We start from the raw sequence: 23,058 nt of genomic DNA, 5'->3' as shown, positions 1-23,058 counted from the left end.
TAGTGTATACACAGACATCTTAGTTCCCCCTTACCAAGCTGAAAGGAAGCACTGAAACTACCTCTAGTACCATGGTTTGGAAAGAGAAACAGATATCTGATAAACTTAGCTTCATCATGCGTAAAGTACAGATGGTTAGTCAGAGATCTGTACTCTTTCCCTGCACCAATGCTTCAAATTACTGCAGACTCAGTGGAATAGCTCACAGACACAAGCATCTGATCCTGCTCCCAAGCCCTCATTTGTTCACTGAAAGAGCATACTTTACAAAGACAATTACTATTTCTCTGTGTTAATATCATACTATCTGTGAAAATTCTCCTTGTCTTACAAGTGTAGGACTGGGGGTGGTTGAGCTACCGTACAAGGCTGCTTGTATTGCTTGACTATTCCCAGACTGCCACCCAATTAATTTGGATGTACTTTGTCAACTCTCGAGTTTCTAAGTACAGAGGAGGATGAATCTTTAGGGAGAGTCAATATCCTGAAATTATACTCAAAATGTATTTAGTCAAGCTGTCATCTGTGAAACAAGGCATTTGCCATCCCCTACAGTACTGTGCATTACTTGGCCTTAGATGTGAGTAGCAGCATCAGAAGCTGCTGTATAAAATGTCTCTGTCAGTGGATCAATGAACATGTCCAGTTAGTTTCGTTGAAAAGGGTCAAATGAACAGGCTCAATGTGTTTCGTTTGGTCATGTCATTGATTGTTTTGCCTTGTCTCATGGGACTCATGTTGTCTGTTTGTTCCAAATGATTTGACTGAAGGTGTCCTCTGCATTCAATCAAACCATGTTTCTTGTTGATTCTTTATTGTTAAATATATATTCACTGCTAAATCCATTTTTTGATTTTGAGTGGAGGTCTTACTGCTGATTAGGAAATACCATTGAACTCAGACCAATTTTATTTAACCTGGGCTAACTAATAGTGTCATACCTGGTTTTGCATACATGTTAGCTGTATGCATAATCAGGTGTTGAAAGGTAATAAACCAGATTGCATGTTACTTCTGATTGTCCCTATTCATCCCCACTGCCACTCTTGTCCACTTACTCATCTAACCCTGCTCCTTTAATCTACCATCTTGAATATTCCCCATTTTTGCATTTTTCATTCATTACCATACGAATATGCTAGCTGTATACATCATGATTTTGTATAACTTGTTATACAAAAGAGAGACAATCATACAGTAGCACAATGTTGAAAAGAAAATAATTCACCAGTACTGTATACAAGAGCAACTATGATGCATTAAGCAAGACTGATACCTGGTTCATTTGAAATTTACAGATCATTTTTCATTAAATGGACATGCAAATCATTAAAGATGCACTATGCAGAAATCGCTAAGCCATTTCGTGGTTGCTAATATTCTAATAGTTTGCCCTAATTTTATTTTATGTGACAAAACAAACAAGTATAGTGTAGAGAATCATTGTATCGTCTACCATCGGTGTGAAAATATAGTATTTTCAGCTGTTTGAAGCTGGTGTACAAAACCAAAAGTTAAAGACTAAAAGCAAAACTTAAGAGTGGGAAGCATAGAAATAGTGCACATAGAACAGATCTACCGCTTTTTAAGACTTGCTTTCAATGAGCATGCCAGATCTATACCACACATTTCTATGTGAATTTGGTCCAGTTACCAAAAAGGTTACATATTGCAGCTTTAAGAGGATTATAAAAATAAATCAAATTCATGAAGTATCAAGGATATAAAAAAAAGTACATTGAAATGTCGAAAATGTGGAAATGCAGAAGGAAAACATGTAGTTCAAAGTCAATTAGCTACAGTAAGAGGTTTTAAGGATATGCTAATGTTTTACTGGAGGATTAAGAGGCTTTGCAAATCCCCTTTCATGAATGAACATTGTTATTCCTAAAGTGTCAAGAGTGGCAGAATTTTTTTTAAAGTGGTAAACTTTGACCTCCGGGATGAGGTAACAACTTTTCTCGGCTCACAGGAGAGCGCTAAGAGAAAGACTGGTGTGTAACTATTATCAACTTACATAGCATTATGCCACTTGTAGTAGTTATTATCTATTATTTACCTAATAAATGAAGTATTATTGTTGTATCACTGTTATAAACTTTCTTCATAACTGCTACTACACATGAATGATAGTTGTGTTACTATTATCTACTTCACTTAAATACAGCACATTAATGATTATTATGTAATATTGAAATCAACACAGATGGCAAGACTAAATTCAAAGAATCAAATCAAATCAAATTGTATTTCTCACATGCTTCGTAAACAACCGGTGTAGACTAACAATGAAATGCTTACTTACGGGCCCTTCCCAACAATGTAGTAGTCCTGTGTAGCTCAGTTGGTAGAGCATGGTGCTTGCAATGCCAGGGTTGAGGGTTTAATTCACATGGGGACCAGTATGAAAATGTATGCACTCACTACTGTAAGTTGCTCTGGATGAGAGTGTCTGCTAAAACAATACAAGGATAAAAATGTGAGGAATCAATGAGTCATGATGGCTATACAGATGGGCACCAGTACTGAGTTGAGATACAAGGTAATTGAGGTAGATATGTACATATAGGTAGGGGTAAAGTGACAGGATAGATAATAAACAGCAAGTCAAAATAGTTTTTAGGGCCTTCCTCTGACACTGCCTGGTATAGAGGTCCTGGATGGCAGGAAACTCGTCCCCAGTGATTTACTGGGCCGTACGCACTACCCTTTGTAGCGCCTTGAGGTCGGATGCCAAGCAGTCAAGAAGCATCAATGATGCAGCTGTGGAACAAACCAAAAAAATCCCCATAAAAATCCATCAGTTTAAGTTAGAGATATCTGGGGTTTTTTTTGCATTGGATGCATCTCAATCCACTTCATCCGCCAGTGTCGCACTTCCGCATTAGCTGCGAAAGGTGGCAGAGCTAGAGCTGTGTTTGTCAGACCATGAGACATCCCGAAAATCTTGTCACGTAAACGACAGTAGCGTCCAAACGGTTTGACCTACAAACTCTCAGAAACACGATGTTCTCCGTTTTGCTCTCTGTCCCCCACAAGTGTCAGAAGACTCATCTGAAGTCGGTACCGTCGATGTGCCAACTTCTGTTTGATAGTGTCCAAACCGTTTGGGCCAGAAACTAATGTGGAAAGGGGAGATTTTCACAGACATGACGGTGTTCTCCGTTTTTCTCTACAACCCCACTCAAGTGTCACGGGACTCGTCTGAAGGTAACAAATGAAAGTATGAAGGTAGTTTTGTGCCTACCCAAGAAAATGGGTTAAATGTGTAAAATATATATATATTTTATTTTTTTCCTGAGTTTTTTTATATCTCCTAGATATAGGACATCAACTTCAAAACCTTGTATCTTATGATTTATTTTTTGACTGATCTTTTTTGCCATTTATTAATGTTTTATTGATTGTGTTTCTATGGACTTTAGTAGTAAATGACCAAATCAATATTTTTTATCAAATCATACTGCCCCCTTTTATATACCTAAAGGGGTCCTAAAATTCAAAATCAAACAGCTATAAAGGATCCATAGTATGACCGTCTTAAAACAATTCCATATGTTATCTAAAGGTTCTTCCTAGAATCGTCTGTGAAGGGTTCTACTGAGAACCCTTTATTCTTTAGAGTTCTTCCTAGAACCCTATATGAACGGGTAGAACCCACCTTATTAGCCTTACTAACCTTTAAAATGTACCATAAATTCCGGACTATCAGCCGCAACTTTTTTCACAGGCTTTGAACCTCGCGGCTTAAACAATGACGCGACTAATATATGGATTTTTCCCGCTTTCAATTTTTTTTTTCCAAAAAAACACATTCTGTGACGTGCTCAGTTTTTTGGGCGGCATGAAGCTTTCATTAGACCAATGAAATTGCCGAACGGGTTAAGGTCAAACAACTTTTTTGTTTACTGTTTAGATTAAATCGAGCGCTCTCAAACTTCCCATCATTCTGATTACGGTAGTCATTTTGTCACCCTCATCATGGCAAAGACACGGAGAAATGCATATGATGCAGCTTTCAAGTTGAAGGCGATTGATCTGGCTGTTGGAAAAGGAAATAGAGATGCTGGAAACAGCAGCGTGAGGAATTGACTCAGTGCAAAAAAGACAACTAAAGCTTCCTGCAACTTTTTTATGCAAATCAATTTATAACATTTTTGACATGCGTTTTTCTGGATATTTTTGTTGTTATTCTGTCTCACTGTTCAAATAAACCTACCATTAAAATTATAGACTGATCCTTTCTTTATCAGTGGGAAAACATACAAAATCAGCAGGGGATCAAATACTTTTCCCCCCCCACTGTATCTGAACCTGTCTGGCCCAAAAAAGAGTAGGACATGTTGCCATCCTTAGAATTGAATTCAATAGCATGGAAAGCCAGCTAGAATTTGGCCTCCCTTGATAATTTTAATAGGCAATCAGCGTTGTGCTGAGCTAAGTGAGCTCAACTGTGAATGGTCCTGGCATTTTCCTGCAGTAGCTAGCTATGGATGGTGTCAAAATAGCTAGCCGTGATGGCCGAGCTATGTACTCAGAATATTGCAAAATGTGCTTTCGCCGAAAAGCTATTTTAAAATCTGAAACGGCGATTGCATAAAGGAGTTCTGTATCTATAATTCTTAAAATAATTTACGTATTTTGTCAACGTTTATCATGAGTAATTTAATAAATTCACCGGAAGTTTTCGGTGGGTATGCTAGTTCTGAACATCACATGCTAATGTAAAAAGCTGTTTTTTGATATAAATATGAACTTGATTAAACAAAACATGCATGTATTGTATAACATAATGTCCTAGGAGTGTCATCTGATGAAGATCATCAAAGGTTAGTGCTGCATTTAGCTGTGGTTTTGGTTTTTGTGACATATATGCTTGCTTTGAAAATGGCTGTGTGATTATTTTCGGCAGGGTACTCTCCTGACATAATCTAATGTTTTGCTTTCGCTGTAAAGTCTTTTTGAAATCAGACAATGTGGCTGGCACAGGTGGCGCCAGACTGGTAACATGCACCTCAGGGCGAGTGCGGGGAGCAGGAACAGGACACCCCGGACTGGGCAGGCGCCCTGGAGGCTTGATGCGTGGGACTGGCACAGGTGGCGTCAGACTGGATAGGGCATAGGGCTGGCACAACCCTCACTTTAGCCCGGCAAGTGCGGGGCGCTGGCACATGACGCACTGGGCTGTGAATGCGCACTGGAGACATCGTGCGTATCACCGCAAAACATGGTGCCTGACAGGTCACACACTCCCTCAATCGAGTGCGTGGAGGAGAAACAGGACGTACCAGACTGGGGAGGCACACTGAAGGCCCGATGCGTGAAACAGGTGCATATGACACCGGACTGGTGTCACGCTCCTCAGCACGCCCGCTCTGCAGCACTCTCAATGCTAACACCTCTCTCCGGAATCTTACGTCGAGTTCCTCACTCATCTCCCTGACTCACCCCTTAGCTCTCCACGGTAAGCACGAGGAGTTGGCTCAGGTCCCAAACCTGACTCCACCAAACTCCCCGTGTGCCCCCTCCAAAAAAAAAATTTGGGAGCTGCCTCTCGGGCTTCCGTCATTGCCGTGCTAGTTCCGCGTATTGTCGCTGTTCCTCTCTCGCTGTCTCCGCCTGCTTGCCTTGATGGTATAACGTCTCGTAATATCGCCATTCTGCTCTCGCTGATTCAATCTCCTCCTTAGGACGGCAATACTCCCCGGGCCTTGTCCAGGATCCTGCCCCATCCAGGATTTCCTCCCATGTCCATTCCTGTTTACCACGCTGCTTGGTCCTTTGGTGGTGGGAGATTCTGTCACGGTTGTCGTAGGATGAAGGAGCGGACCAAAGCGCAGCGTGTGTATCGTTCCACATTTTCTTTATTAAATTGTGAAACTATGCAATACATACAAATAAACTGAATGAACAAAACAACAAACTGTAACGAAGAGTTACAACATACACTTACTAGAAAACAATCTCCCACAAACCCAGGTGGGAAAAACAACTACTTAAGCGCCGGGGACAACCAGTATTCAAGACTAAGTGTTTTTTTATATCTATTGACAGTTTTCATAACTTTTTTACCCGGTCATGCAAAAAAACATCCATGATTACTGAGGTTGACAATACCATTCGGGAACTGGGGTTAGAGCAGTGCGTGCTGTGCACGAAGGCCAAAGATCATTGAACATTGTTTTTGATCAGATCATACAGTAACTGAGCCCTTCTGGGATAAAGATTAAATAACCCAGAGCAGTGCTCTGAAACATGTATTTAAAAAAATAAAAAATACTCACAGAACCACTGTTTCAGACCCTACAGAGCAAATCTCTTGATGTAAGGCATTCATGTGTACGGGTTGATAGTACACTGAATCCATCAGAAGTGATGTGAAGTTTCAAGGGATACACAGTATGACAAATGGGATGACTGTGGCTGGGATGACTGAGCAGGGACAACGCTGACAATGACCCAGGCCTCCTGAACAGATACTGACAACTGTACTTGGAAATACTTGATGGAATCAAACTGCACATGACCCAGAGGTTTGCTGACATGACAAGCCTTGACCTTTGTGTTCTTGATCATGGGTAATTTCCCGAGTACTCACAGCAAGAGGGGTTTCCTGACAGAGATTTCACACAGCTGATCCAAATGTACCCTTTCTTTGACCACCAGAGGTTGAAAAATGAGCTGCAGGTAGTTATGCTGATACCTACTTCCACAAACCACCAGGTGAGCAGCTGCAATTATTAGTGAAAAATTACCTGACCACCACTTTACCCGAGGTATGCAAGCGCCTGAAACAGATGCTCACCATCCATGTTACAAGTGCATCAGCTGAAAGGTCATTTTCCATTCTGAAAAGCATTCAAACCTACCTACGCAGAGAGGCACTGTCCAGCTTGTGGTGCTGACAAATAGCGGAGGTGGGAGGCCATGCTCTCCGGTAACTCTCCGTGGTCCTGAATCAATAGTTAGTGTGCTTTGTTTTAATGAACAGCTTGGGGTTACCACTGGTTAACATCAAATCAAGCTTTATTTGCACAGCACATTTCAGACATGGAATGCAACAGTGTGCTTCACAAGAAAAAATTAAGAAAAACAATAAAAGCAAAACATTTAATATTTACTACACAACAAACAAGAGAAAAAAAAGCCAAATTATAAAAAATAAAAAAATGACAAAAGCACCCTATGGAAAAGCAAAGCTAAAAAGGTGTGTTAAGATTTATTTTTAAAATGTCCACTGTGTTGGCCCCCCTCAGGTTCTCTGGCAGGCAATTCCAAAAGCTGGGTGAATAGTAACTAAAGGCTGCCTCTCCATGCATCTTGGTCCTAGATTTTTGGATAGTTAGAAGGCCAGTGACAGAGGACCGGAGGGACCTACTGGGTACATAAATTAAAAGCATGTCTGACATGTATTGGGGTGCAACATGTGGATTGATTTAAAAACCAATAAAAATAAAATAAATCCTAAAAATCACAGGCAGCCAGTGTAGAGACCTCAAAACCGTGCAATGTGTGCTCTCCGTCTGGTCTTGGTCAGTACCGATGCTGCAGCATTCTGTATGTTTTGCAGTTGACCAAAGGCTTTCTTGATATCACTTTCCTGGCATGTCTGTGTCAACCAAGAAGAGTAGGGCACATATCAAACTTCTCATCATATCTTGCTTGACTGATACCCAGCATAATGTTTGTTACCTTATCTCTGAAATATGCCGCAAAGTCATCACATTTAGATGTGAAAGTTCACATAGGCTTGTAGGGGTGGGATTTATCAGGCCTTAAATGGCCGAGAAGAGCACTCTCTAATTCTTCTGATTATTAGTGATCAAGTGAGAAAAATGAGCCCATCTGGCATTTCAAATTGCCTTGTTATATATGCCAAGTTGCTCTCTCCGACTATCAAAATGGACCTGCAACTTTGAAGTTCTCCACTTCATCGTCTGCCTTTCTGCATTTTCCGTTTAATTTATTAAATTCCTCACTCATCCAAGGGGCCTTTTTTTAAACTTTACTGGAGCTATAGCATCAATGTTTGCCCTCCATTTGCTATTAGTTATAAACTAAATCATTACAAGAGGAATGCAGAATAGGTGATGGAGTATTGTTCATACACTCAATAAAATCTGTAGCAACTTCAGAGGTAAGATAGTGTTTCTTAATGTGTTCAGTATTACCCTGTGCTATGGGCAACAAGGTAGTGAGAAATACACAGTGGTGATCAGATAAAGCAACATCAACAATAGTGGATATGTCAATAGAAAGCGCTTTTGGGCCCAGTAACATGTTGGATAACATCCATAGAGATCAAAATATTCAGAAATTAAATTGCCTTGAAGTCAGTCTCTTTGTCAACATGAATATTAAAATCACCCAACACAATGATTTTATCATAGTTTTCAAAGTCAATAGTTCAGATAAATCAGTATAGAAAGTGGCGCAGTGCTTTGGAGGCCTATACATGGTTATGGCCAGCACTGGTGTCTGACATTTAAACAGTATACCATGATGCTTAAAAGACCCAAAGTTGCCAAATTAAATAATGTCCTTACAGCTGAGAGCATTAGGAAAAATACAGGCTGTCCCCCCACCTTTTTTCCCTTTTCTGATAGAGTATGAAAATCTGTAGTCCAAGGGGAGGCTTCAATAAGAGTACTACTATAGTCAGAAGGCAGCCATGTTTCAGTGAGAAACATGCAATCATTCACGAGAAAGGTTTTACGAGGGGTTGCTCTAACATTTAAAAGTGCCATATTCAATGAATGTGGGCCACACTGCCTAGAGGTAATCAATGAAATAACAACTAAATTATTAACGTGACAACCACATTTTCTGACAGCCTCCAATCTATCAGAATGGTAGAAGATGAAAGTTTGTATAAACTCACTACAAGGTGGAGTTAAAAGAACATAAATTAGGTTACTCACGATAACCATAGTGTCATTTCTATAGGAGTTGATGTGGTTCCAAGTCCCCTGTTGCTTATTTTTACAGGGAGAGCTGGAGCACTACCATATCCTGTCTATCAGTCTCTAAAACAGTTTGCGATGTTGCTGGAAATAATCCTGGAACCCCGGTGGTTAGGGTGAATCCGTCTCTTTTAACCTGTTGGGTCTAGGGGGCAGCATTTGCACGTCTGGATAAAAAAAATGTACCCGATTTAATCTGGTTACTAATCCTACCCAGTAACTAGAATATGCATATACTTATTATATATGGATAGAAAACACTCTAAAGTTTCTAAAACTGTTTGAATGGTGTCTGTGAGTATAACAGAACTCATTTGGCAGGCAAAACCCTGAGACATTTTCTGACAGGAAGTGGATACCTGATGTGTTGTATTGACTTTAAACCTATCCCATTGAAAAACACAGGGGTTTAGGAATATTTTGGCACTTCCTATTGCTTCCACTAGATGTCACCAGCCTTTACAAAGTGTTTTGAGTCTTCTGGAGGGAGATCTGACCGAACAAGAGCCATGGAACGATGATGTCCCATTAGACACCTGGCGCGCGAGTTCATGTTGGGTACCCTCGTTCCAATACGTTATAAAAGAGTATGCATTCGTCCACCTTGAATATTATTCATGTTCTGGTTAAAAAAGGCCCTAATGATTTATGCTATACAACGTTTGACATGTTTGAACGAACGTAAATATATTTTTTCCCCTCGTTCATGACGAGAAGTCCGGCTGGCTTAGATCATGTGCTAACAAGACGGAGATTTTTGGACATAAATGATGAGCTTTTTTGAACAAAACTACATTCGTTATGGACCTGTGATACCTGGAAGTGACATCTGATGAAGAGAATCAAAGGTAATGGATTATTTACATAGTATTTTCGATTTTAGATCTCCCCAACATGACGTCTAGTCTGTATCGCAACGCGTATTTTTCTGGGCGCAGTGCTCAGATTATTGCAAAGTGTGATTTCCCAGTAAGGTTATTTTTAAATCTGGCAAGTTGATTGCGTTCAAGAGATGTAAATCTATAATTCTTTAAATGACAATATAATATTTTACCAATGTTTTCTAATTTTAATTATTTAATTTGTGACGCTGACTTGACTGCCGGTTATTGGAGGGAAACGATTTCCTCAACATCAATGCCATAGTAAAACGCTGTTTTTGGATATAAATATGAACTTGATAGAACTAAAAATGCATGCATTGTCTAACATAATGTCCTAGGAGTGTCATCTGATGGAGATTGTAAAAGGTTAGTGCATCATTTTAGCTGGTTTTATGGTTTTGGTGACCCTGTCTTTGACTTGACAAAACATTACACACAACTCTTGTAAATGTACTGTCCTAACATACTCTAAATTTATGCTTTCGCCGTAAAACCTTTTTGAAATCGTAGAACGTGGTTAGATTAAGGAGATGTTTATCTTTCAAATGGTGTAAAATAGTTGTATTTTTGAAAAATTTGAATTTTGACATTTATTTGGATTCAAATTTGCCGCTCTTGAAATGCACCTGCTGTTGATGGAGTGCACCACGGGTGGCACTCTAGCGTCCCACCTAGCCCCAAGAGGTTAAAAAGTGCTGGTTGCTCACACAGCAAATCAAAGTTGTCACAAAAATCATTGCAAAGTTTCTTCAGGCACTCGTTTAGGGCAAATAGTAAGGCTGAAACGTCCCGAGTCCTTTCGGTAGCACGGGAGGGGGCCAGAGAGAATTATTCTCTTACCTGTGCTAGCGAGGGTCTTTAAAAATGTGTTGTGGTCCTCCTTCAGATCACCTCAAATTAAGGTTGCTAAAACCTATGTGAGTGACGATGGTGTCAATATTGGAGTAGTTGGCCAGAACCGTGGGCTGGAAAGAGTTGACATCATTGACACTGCTTCTGGGTGACAGTGGACCTCGGTCGGTCCACAGACCGTAGGCAGGCCAAAATCTCTCACCATCAAGCTGCCCACAGTGATGGAATCTGATAGGGAAATTACCTGCTAAACTGTGGTGGCCACCGGCTGTTGGTATACATCCAGGATCTGTGCTGATTCCTGGGGCTGGTAGGTCCATCTCAAGCGGGGCAAAGCTGTTTGATAGCCGGATCGGATCTTCTCAGATAGATGGGTGGCCAGACTGCCTCCCCGATCTCTTACGCCTTGCGAGTGTCCAGTCTCCCATGGGCCACAGAGTTGTCTGTTGGATTGGGACAGATCAACGCCGCCCGACTTAGACAGATTTTCTATAGGAGGTGTTTAAAACTGAGATTTGATTTGCCTGGGATTTGACAGCAAGGTCGGTGTACTTTGAAAGCAGGTCTTCTTTTTCTCTCAGCCGAGTTAACAGCCGGAGGATCTCTTCCCTAAGATAATAGATGGTGGTGCATTTAGGGCAAGACAAATCCCTGTCCAATTTCCAGTTCCACCTTATCTTTATCTTGTGATTGTTTGAAAATCATCTCACACCTGAAGCATTTGTGCCCCGCTGTGGATAAAAACACCAGTGTGCTAGCACTGCTAGTGTTAGCCTACTCCATTGTCTTGATGTCTAGCAGCTGACTGCTACTTAACAGGAAACCGGGAAACAAACTTGCAGTCCCAGCAGTAAAGGCTGATCACGTCCCTGAATAAGTAGCAATACAAACTTTAGCTACTATTAAAAATAATTTAATTAAAATAATTTCATAAAAACAAACCGAGTGTAGGCAGTATACTGCTCTGTTGCGCACTCTTCCGGGTGCTTCTACCTATAGTTAGCCTACAAATTTCGCATTAGGCTATTTTAATCTTGCAGCTCCGTAAAAATATTTTAGTACGTTATTACATCTTGAGGATACCGATGGTGATATGAACTTTGCCAACTAACTTTAACTTACTTTGGACCATGCTGTGTTGGTCATTTTAAGTGTTTGTTACATTTTTATTTGTGTACTTAAACAGGACATACACTAAATCAAATTAAATGTATTTATATAGCCCTTCTTACATCAGTTGATATCTCAAAGTGCTGTACAGAAACCCAGCCTAAAATCCCAAACAGCAAGTAATGCAGGTGTAGAAGCACGGTGGCTAGGAAAAACTCCCTAGAAAGGCCAAAACCCAGTCCTCTTCTGGCTGTGCCGAGTGGAGATTATAACAGAACATGGCCAACATGTTCAAATGTTCATAAATGACCAGCATGGTCAAATAATAATAATCACAGTAGCTGTCGAGGGGGCAACAAGTCAGCACCTCAAGAGTAAATGTCAGTTGGCTTTTCATAGCTGATCATTGAGAGTATCTCTACCGCTCCTGCTGTCTCTAGAGAGTTGAAAACAGCAGGTCTGGGACAGGTAGCACGTCCGGTGAACAGGTCAGGGTTCCATAGCCGCAGGCAGAACAGTTGAAACTGGAGCAGCAGCACGGCCAGGTGGACTGGGGACAGCAAGGAGTCATCATGTCAGGTAGTCCTGAGGCATGGTCCTAGGGCTCAGGTCCTCCGAGAGAGAGAAAGAAAGAGAGAATTAGAGAGAGCATACTTAAATTCACACAGGACACCGGATAAGACAGGAGAAATACTCCAGATATAACAGACTGACCCTAGCCCCCCTACACATAAACTACTGCAGCATAAATACTGGAGGCTGAGACAGGAGGGGTCAGGAGACACTGTGGCCCCATCTGATGATACCCCCGGACAGGGCCAAACAGGCAGGATATAACCCCACCGACTTTGCCAAAGCACAGCCCCACACCACTAGAGGGAAATCTTCAACCACCAACTTACCATCCTGAGACAAGGCCGAGTATAGCCCACAAAGATCTCCGCCACGGCACAACCCAAGGGGGGAGTGTGCCAACCCAGACAGGAAGACCACGTCAGTGACTCAACCCACTCAAGTGACACACCCCCCCTCCCCCTCAGGGACGGCATGGAAGAACACCAGTAAGCCAGTGACTCAGCCCCTGTAATAGGGTTAGAGGCAGAGAATCCCAGTGGAGAGAGGGGAACCGGCCAGGCAGAGACAGCAAGGGCGGTTCGTTGCTCCAGAGCCTTTCCGTTCACCTTCACACTCCTGGGCCAGACTACACTCAATCATAGGACCTACTGAAGAGATGAGTCTTCAGTAAAGACTTAAAGGTTGAGACCGAGTCTGCACTCACTCTCTCACATGGGTAGGCAGACCATTCCATAAAAATTGAGCTCTATAGGAGAAAGCCCTGCCTCCAGCTGTTTGCTTAGAAATTCTAGGGACAATTAGGAGGCCTGCGTCTTGTGACCGTATGTATGGCAGGACCAAATCAGAAAGATGGGTAGGAGCAAGCCCATGTAATGCTTTGTAGGTTAGCAGTAAAACCTTGAAATCAGCCCTTGCCTTAACAGGAAGCCAGTGTAGGGAGGCTAGCACTGGAGTAATATGATCACATTTTTTGGTTCTAGTCAAGATTCTAGCAGCCGTATTTAGCACTAACTGAAGTTTATTTAGTGCTTTATCCGGGTAGCCGGAAAGTAGAGCATTGCAGTAGTCCAAACTAGAAGTACCAAAAGCATGGATACATTTTTCTGCATCATTTTTGGACAGAAAGTTTCTGATTTTTGAAATGTTACGTAGATGGAAAAAAGCTGTCCTTGAAACAGTCTTGATATGTTCTTCAAAAGAGAGATCAGGGTCCAGAGTAACGCCGAGGTCCTTCAGTTTTATTTGAGACAAATGTACAACCATCAAGATTAATTGTCAGATTCAACAGAATATCTCTTTGTTTCTTGGGACCTAGAACAAGCATCTCTGTTTTGTCCGAGTTTAAAAGTATAAAGTTTGCATCCATCCACTTCCTTATGTCTGAAACACAGGCTTCTAGCGAGGGCAATTTTGGGGCTTCACCATGTTTCATTGAAATGTACAGCTGTGTGTCATCCGCATAGCAGTGAAATTTAACATTATGTTTTCGAATGACATTCCAAAGAGGTAAAATATATAGTGAAAACAATAGTGGTCCTAAAATGGAACCTTGAGGAACTCCGAAATTTACAGTTGATTTGTCAGAGGACAAACCATTCAGAGAGACAAACTGATATTATTCCGACAGATAAGATCTAAACCAGGCCAGAACTTGTCCGTGTAGAGCAATTTGGGTTTCCAATTTCTCCAAAAGAATGTGGTGATCGATGGTATCAAAAGCAGCATTAAGATCTAGGAGCACGAGGACAGATGCAGAGCCTCGGTCTGATGCCATTAAAAGGTCATTTACCACCTTCACAAGTGCAGTCTCAGTGCTATGATGGGGTCTAAAACCAGACTGAAGCGTTTCGTATACATTGTTTGTCTTTAGGAAGGCAGTGAGTTGCTGCGCAACAGCTTTTTCTAACATTTTTGAGAGGAATGGAAGATTCGATATAGGCCGATAGTTTTTTATATTTTCTGGGTCAATATTGGGCTTTTTCAAGAGAGGCTTTATTACTGCCACTTTTAGTGAGTTTGGTACACATCCGGTGGATAGAGAGCCGTTTATTATGTTCAACATTGGAGGGCCAAGCACATGAATCAGCTCTTTCAGTAGTTTAGTTGGAATAGGGTCCAGTATGCAGCTTGAAGGTTTAGAGGCCATGATTATTTTCATCATTGTGTCAAGAGATATAGTACTAAAACACTTTAGTGTCTCCCTTGACCCTAAGTCCTGGCAGAGTTGTGCAGACTCAGGACAACGAAGCTTTGGAGGAATACGTAGATTTAAAGAGGAGTCTGTAATTTGCTTTCTAATGATCATGATCTTTTCCTCAAAGACGTTCATGAATTTATTACTGCTGAAGTGAAAGCCATCCTCTCTTGGGGAATGCTGCTTTTTAGTTAGCTTTGCAACAGTATCAAAAATAAATTTAGGATTGTTCTTATTTTCCTCAATTAAGTTGGAAAAATAGGATGATCGAGCAGCAGCGAGGGCTCTTTGATACTGCACGGTACTGTCTTTCCAAGCTAGTCGGAAGACATCCAGTTTGGTGTGGCGCCATTTCCGTTCCAATTTTCTGGAAGCTTGCTTCAGAGCTCGTGTATTTTCTGAATACCAGGGAGCTAGTTTCTTATGACAAATGTTTTTCATTTATAGGGTGCGACTGCATTTAGGGTATTGTGCAAGGTTAAATTGAGTTCCTCAGTTAGGTGGTTAACTGATTTTTGTCCTCTGTCGTCCTTCGGTAGGCAGAGGGGAGTCTGGAAGGGCATCAAGGAATCTTTGGGTTGTCTGAGAATTTATAGCACAACTTTTGATGCTCCTTGGTTGGGGTCTGAGCAGATTATTTGTTGCGTAATAAAATGGTGGTCCGATAGTCCAGGATTATGGGGAAAAACATTAAGATCCACAACATTTATTCCACGGGACAAAACTAGGTCCAGAGTATGACTGTGGCAGTGAGTAGGTCCAGAGACATGTTGGACAAAACCCACTGAGTCGATGATGGCTCTGAAAGCCTTTTGGAGTGGGTCTGTGGACTTTTCCATGTGAATATTAACCTCTATGGGCTAGGTGGGACGCTTGCACACCCATTTTTCAAGCTAGCATATAATGTCACATAAACCCAAACCACAGCTAAATGCAGCACTAACCTTTGATGATCTTCATCAGATGACAATCCTAGGACATTATGTTATACAATACATACATGTTTTGTTCAATCAAGTTCATATTTAAATCAAAAACCAGCTTTTTACATTAGCATGTGACTAGCATGTGACTAGCATTCCCACCGAACACTTCCGGTGAATTTACTAAATTACTCACGATAAACGTTCACAAAAAACATAACAATTATTTTAAGAATTATAGATACAGAACTCCTTTATGCACTCGCTATGTCCGATTTTAAAATAGCTTTTCGGTGAAAGCACATTTTGCAATATTCTGAGTAGATAGCCCGGCCATCACAGGCTAGCTATTTTGACACCCACCAAGTGTGGTACTCACCAAACTCCGATTTACTATTAGAAAAGTTTGATTACCTTTGCTGTTCTTCGTCAGAATGCACTCCCAGGACTTCTACTTCAATAACAAATGTTGGTTTGGTTCCAAATAATCCATTGTTATATCCAAATAGCGGCGTTTTGTTCGTGCGTTCAAGACACTATCCGAAGGGTAAAGAAGGGTGACGTGCCCGACGCGTTTCGTGACAAAGAAATTCTAAATATTCCATTACCGTACTTCGAAGCATGTCAACCGCTGTGTTAAAATCAATTTTTTTGCGATTTTTCTCGTAAAAAAGTGATAATATTCCGACCGGGAGTCGTTGTTTTCGTTCAAAGAGAGAGAAAGTAAACATGGTGGAGTCTCGTGCACGCGCCTCCAGTCTCATTGTCCTCAGATCGACCACTATCAAAATGCGCTAATGTTTTTCAGCCAGGGCCAGGGCCATCTTTCTGGCGCCTTCTGAGAGCCTATGGGAGCGTTAGAAAATGTCACGTTATTGGTTAGATATGATCAAGAAGGCTATGAAATGGTCAGAGAGAGCGCTTCCTGTTTGGAATCTTCTCAGGTTTTGGCCTGCCAAATGAGTTCTGTTATACTCACAGACACCATTCAAACAGTTTTAGAAACTTTAGGGTGTTTTCTATCCAAATCAAACAATTATATGCATATTCTAGTTACTGGGCAGGAGTAGTAACCAGATTAAATCGGGTACGTTTTTTATCCGGCCGTGCAAATACTGCCCCCTATCCCCAACAGGTTAAAGTCACCAAAAATTTGAATATAATCTGCTATGACTACAATGTCCGATAGGAATTCAGGGAACTCAGTGAGGAACGCTGTACATGGCCCAGGAGGCCTGTAAACAGTAGCTATAAAAAGTGATTGAGTAGGCTGCATAGATTTCATGACTAGAAGCTCAAAAGACGAAAACGTCATTGTTTATTTTTTTGTCAATTGAAATTTGTTATCGTAAATGTTAGCAACACCTCTGCCTTTGCGGGATGCACGGAGGATATGGTCACTAGTGTAACCAGGAGGTGAGGCCTCATTTAACACAGTAAATTCATCAGGCTTAAGCCATGTTTCAGTCAGGCCAATCACATCAAGATTATGATCATTATTAGTTCATTGACTATAACTGCCTTTGAAGTGAGGGATCTAACATTAAGTAGCCCTATTTTGAGATGTGAGGTATCACGATCTCTTTCAATAATGGCAGGAATGGAGGTCTTTATTCCAGTGAGATTGCTAAAGCGAACACCGCCATGTTTAGTTTTGCCCAACCTAGGTCGAGGCACAGACACGGTCTCAATGGGGATAGCTGAGCTGACTACACTGACTGTGCTAGTGGCAGACTCCACTAAGCTGGCAGGCTGGCTAACAGCCTGCTGCCTGGCCTTCACCCTATTTAATTGTGGAGCTAGGGGAGTTAGAGCCCTGTCTATGTTCGTTGATAAGATGAGAGCACCCCTCCAGCTAGGATGGAGTCCGTCACTCCTCAACAGGCCAGGCTTGGTCCTGTTTGTGGGTGAGTCCCAGAAAGAGGGCCAATTATATACAATTCTATCTTCTGGGAGGGGCAGTAAACTACATGACCAAAAGTATGTGGACACCTGCTCGTCTAACATCTTATTCCAAAATCATGGGCATTAATATGGAGTTGGTCCCCACTTTGCTGCTATAACAGCCTCCACTCTTCTGGAAAGGCTTTACACTAGATGTTGGTACATTGCTACGGGGACTTCCATCTAGCCACAAGAGCATTAGTGAGGTCGGGCACTGATGTTGGGCGATTAAACCTGGCTCGCAGTCGGCATTCCAATTCATCCCACAGGTGTTCGATGGGGTTGAGATCAGGGCTCTGTCAAGTTCTTCCACATCGATCTCGACAAAGCATTTCTGTACGGACCTCACATTGTGCACAGGGGCACTGTCATGCTGAAACAGGAAAGGGCCTTCCCCAAACTGTTTTCACAAAGTTGGAGGCACGGAATCGGCTAATATGTTGTATGCTGTAGCGTTAAGATTTCCATTGACTGGAACTAAGGGACCTAGCCCGAACCATGAAAAACAGCCTCAGACCATTATTCCTCCTTTTTGCATGCTACACGCTTCAGGATTCTTGTATGGCCTACCACTTCGCAGCTGAGCTGTTGTTGCTCCTGGATATTTCCACTTTACAATAACAGCACTTACAGTAGACCAGGGAAGTTCTAGCAGAGCAGAAATGTTATGAACTGACTTGTTGAAAAGGTGGCATCCTATGACGGTGCCATGTTGAAAGTCACTGAGCTCTTCAGTAAGGCCATTCTATTGGCAATGTTTGTCTATGGAGATTGCATGGCAGTGTGCTGGATTTTATACACTTGTCAGCAATGGGTTGTGGCTGAAATAGCCAAATCCACTAATTTGAAGGGTGTCCAAATACTTTTGTGTATACAGTGAGGGAAAAAAGTATTTGATCCCCTGCTGATTTTGTACGTTTGCCCACTGACAAAGAAATTATCAGTCTATCATTTTAATGGTAGGTTTATTTGAACAGTGAGAGACAGAATAACAACAAAAAAATCCAGAAAAATGCATGTCAAAAATGTTATAAATTGATTGCCATTTTAACCTCTATGGGCAAGGCGGGACGAATTCGTCCCACCTACGTAACAGCCACCTGAATTCAGTGGCGCTATTTTTGAATCGTTTGAAATACTATTACTTCAATTTCTCAAACATATGACTATTTTACAGCTATTTAAAGACAAGACTCTCCTTAATCTAACCACACTGTCCGATTTCAAAAAGGCTTTACAACGAAAGCAAAACATTAGATTATGTCAGGAGAGTGCCCAGCCAGAAATAATCAGACACCCATTTTTCAAGCTAGCATATAATGTCACAAAAACCCAAACCACAGCTAAATGCAGCACTAACCTTTTATGATCTTCATCAGATGACACACCTAGGACATTATGTTATACAATACATGCATGTCTGTTCAATCAAGTTCATATTTATATAAAAAAACAGCTTTTTACATTAGCATGTGACGTTCAGAAAAAGCATACCCCCCCGCAAACTTCCGGGGAATTTACTAACAGTTTGCTAAATTACTCACGATAAACATTCACAAAAAGCATAACAATTATTTTAAGAATTATAGATACATTACTCCTCTATGCACTCGATATGTCCGATTTTAAAATAGCTTTTCGGATGAAGCACATTTTGCAATATTCTAAGTACATAGCCCAGCCATCACGGCTAGCTATTTAGACACCCGGCAAGATTAGCCTTCACCAAAATCCTATTTCCTATAAGAAAAATGTTCTTACCTTTCCTGTTCTTCGTCAGAATGCACTCCCAGGACTTCTACTTCAATAACAAATGTAGGTTTGGTCCCAAATAATCCATCGTTATATCCAAATAGCGGCGTTTTGTTAGTGCGTTCCAGAAACTATCTGAAATGGTAAATAACGGTCGCACGCCTGGCGCATGGCGTGACAAAAAATGTCTAAATATTCCATTACCGTACTTCGAAGCATGTCAACCGCTGTTTAAAACCAATTTTTATGCCATTTATCTCGTAGAAAAGCGATAATATTCCGACCGGGAATCTGCAATAAGCTAAACAGCCGAATGAAATTTCTCCACGGGGGCGAATCGTGCACGCGCCTCATTCAATGGTCCTCTGATCGGCCACTTGGATAAGGCGATAATCTGTTTCAGCCAGAGGCTGCCTTGTCATCGTTCAGGTTTTTCCCGGGTTCTGAGAGCCTATTGGAGCCCTGGGAATTGTCACGTTACAGCTAAGATCCTTACTCTTCAATAAGCAGATGCAAGACGCACGACTCCTTGTCAGACAGGGCACTTCCTGCATGAAACCTTGTCAGGTTTTTGCCTGCCATAGGAGTTCTGTTATACTCACAGACACCATTCAAACAGTTTTAGAAACTTTAGGGTGTTTTCTATCCAAACCTGAACAATAATATGCATATTCTAGCTTCTGAGTTGGTGTAGGAGGCAGTTAAAAATGGGCACATATTTTTTCCAAAATTCTCAATACTGCCCCCTAGCCCAAACAGGTTAATGAGGGAAATAAGTATTTGACCCCTCTGCAAAACATGACTTAGTACTTGGTGGCAAAACCCTTGTTGGCAATCACAGAGGTCAGACGTTTGTTGTAGTTGGCCACCAGGTTTGCACACATCTCAGGAGGGATTTTGTCCCACTCCTCTTTGCAGATCTTCTCCAAGTCATTAAGGTTTCGAGGCTGACGTTTGGCAACTCGAACCTTCAGCTCCCTCCACAGATTTTCTATGGGATTAAGGTCTGGAGACTGGCTAGGCCACTCCAGGACCTTAATGTGCTTCTTCTTGAGCCACTCCTTTGTTGCCTTGGCCGTGTGTTTTGGGTCATTGTCATGCTGGAATACCCATCCACGACCCACTTTTAATGCCCTGGCTGAGGGAAGGAGGTTCTCACCCAAGATTTGACAGTACATGGCCCCGTCCATCCCTTTGATGCGGTGAAGTTGTGTCCCCTTAGTAGAAAAACACCCCCAAAGCATAATGTTTCCACCTCCATGTTTGACGGTGGGGGATGGTGTTCTTGGGGTCATAGGCAGCATTCCTCCTCCTCCAAACACGGCGAGTTGAGTTGATGCCAAAGAGCTCCATTTTGGTCTCATCTGACCACAACACTTTCACCCAGTTGTCCTCTGAATCATTCAGATGTTCATTGGCAAACTTCAGACGGGCATGTATATGTGCTTTCTTGAGCAGGGGGACCTTGCGGGCGCTGCAGGATTTCAGTCCTTCACGGCGTAGTGTGTTACCAATTGTTTTCTTGGTGACTATGGTCCCAGCTGCCTTGAGATCATTGACAAGATCCTCCCGTGTAGTTCTGGGCTGATTCGTCACCATTCTCATAATCATCACAACTCCATTTCTTTGTCAGTGGGCAAACATACAAAATCAGCAAGGGATCAAATACTTTTTTCCCTCACTGTATATAGTGTATGTCCAGTTTTAAATTTGATAATTTGACAAACGTCTGTGGTTGAATTCATTCTGGCGCTGTGTGACACTTGTCTTTTGGAACTGTGTCTGGGAAACGGTGTAAGGCTATGGTTTATCGGTCTTATATCTGCTATTACGATGCCCTATAAAAGCATTTCTAATGGCTTATAGAGCAACAATGCAATTATCAAAACATAACTATCCCGTGGCTTCCCCATTGATTTTAACCACACACCCACACTCTTTTCTGTTAACTCCGTTGAATGTACTTTTACTTACATTGTATCCCATAAGTAATGTGACCATAAGTTTACAATCCTCTCGCTCCTCTTTTCACAGGGAGCGCATACAGAGAATGCATAGATAATGGAACGTGGGCTTTGAAGAGCAACTACTCCAGTTGTGAACCCATTTTGGAGGAGAAGGTTGGTAGGACTTGTGTATGCAGATCAATGTCTCCAATTTTTTTTCTGAGGTTTAGGCTGATTTCTTTAGATTTTTCCACGATGCCAATCAAAGAGGCACTGACTTTGAAAGTAGGCCTTGAAATACATCCACAGGTACACCTCCAATTGACTCAAATTATGTCAATTAGCCTATCAGAAGCTTCTAAAGCCATGACATAATTTTCTGGAATTTTCCATGTGGTTTAATGGCACAGTCAACTTAGTGTATGTAAACTTCTGACCCACTGGAATTGTGATACAGTGAATTATAAGTGAAATAATATGTCTGTAAACAATTGTTGTAAAAATGACTTGTGTCATGCACAAAGTAGATGTCCTAACCGACTTGTCAAAACTATAGTTTGTTAACAATAAATTTGTGGAGTGGTTGAAAAATTTGTTTTAATGACTCCAACCTAAGTGTATGTAAACTTCAACTGTGTATGTATGTATGTACGTATGTATGTATGTATGTATGTATGTATGTATGTAGTACCAGTCAAAAGTTTATTTTTACTATTTTCTACATTGTATAATAATAGTGAAGACATCGAAACTATGAAATAACACATATGGAATCGTGTAGTACCAAAGAAAGTGTTAAACAAATCAAAATATATTTTAGATTTGAGTATTCTTCAAAGTTGCCACCATTTGCCTTGATGACAGGTTTGCAAACTCTTGGCGTTCTCTTGGCATTCTCTCAACCAGCTTCACCTGGAATGCTTTTCCAACAGTCTTGAAGTAGTTCCCACATATGCTGAGCACATCTTGGCCTCTTTTCCTTCACTCTGTGGTCAAACTCCAATCATATCATTGTGTTGAGGTCAGGTGATTATGGAGGCTTGGTCATCTGATGCAGCGTTCCATCACTCTCCATCTTGGTTAAATAGCCCTTACACAGCCTGCAGGTGTGTTGGGTCATTATCCTGTTGAAAAACACATGACTGTCCCACTATCGCAAACCAGATGGGATGGCGTATCGCTGCAGAATGCTGTGGTAGCCATGCTGATTAAGTGTGCCTTGAATTCTAAATAAATCACACACAGTGTCACCAGCAAAGCACCCCGACACCATCACACCTCCTCCTCCATGCTTCACGGTGGGAACCACACATACAGAGATCATCCATTCCCCTACTCTGTGTCTCAAAAAGACCTCATCAGACCAAAGGACAGATTTCCACCGGTCATTTGTGGGTTTGATTACAGGCTCAAAATGGCCAGAAACAAATAACTTTCTTCTGAAACTCATCAGTCTATTCTTGTTCTGAGTAATAAAGGCTATTCCATACGGGAAATTGCCAAGAAACTAAAGATCTCGTACAACACTGGGGAATACTCCCTTCACAGAACAGTGCAAACTGTCTCTAACCAGAATAGAAAGAGGAGTGGAAGGCCCTGGTGCACAACTGAGCAAGAGCACAAGTACATTAGAGTGTCTAGTTTGAGAAACAGACACCTCACAAGTCCTCAACTGGCACCCGCAAAACACCAGTCTCAACGTCAACAGTGAGGAGGCGACTCCGGGATGCTGACTGCCTAGGCAGAGTTGCAAAAAAAAGCCATATCTCAGACTGGCCAATAAAAAGAAAAGATTAAGATGGGCAAAATAACATGGACGCTGGACAGAGGAAGATTGGAGAAAAGTGTTATAGACAGACAAATCTTTGTTTGAGGTTTTCGGATCACAAAGATGAACATTCGTCAGATGCAGAA

The 23,058-nt window shown here is 41.6% G+C and overlaps 1 protein-coding gene across 1 annotated transcript in view; it reads left to right on the top strand.

Moving 5' to 3' along the window:
* LOC106599903 (corticotropin-releasing factor receptor 2) overlaps positions 1-23,058 on the top strand; it is a 92,191-nt gene that overhangs the window by 49,050 nt on the left and 20,083 nt on the right. The window contains exon 3 of the mRNA XM_014191258.3: positions 21,233-21,318. Within this exon, the coding sequence (XP_014046733.1) occupies positions 21,233-21,318 (86 nt within the window). The remainder of the gene's footprint in view (positions 1-21,232; positions 21,319-23,058) is intronic.

Source organism: Salmo salar, chromosome 03 (genome assembly GCF_965601325.2).
Source record: "Salmo salar chromosome 03, fSalSal1, whole genome shotgun sequence".
NCBI lineage: Eukaryota > Metazoa > Chordata > Actinopteri > Salmoniformes > Salmonidae > Salmo > Salmo salar.
The sequence above is the reverse complement of the archived record's forward strand: the minus strand, read 5'-3'. Positions and strand labels throughout refer to the sequence as shown.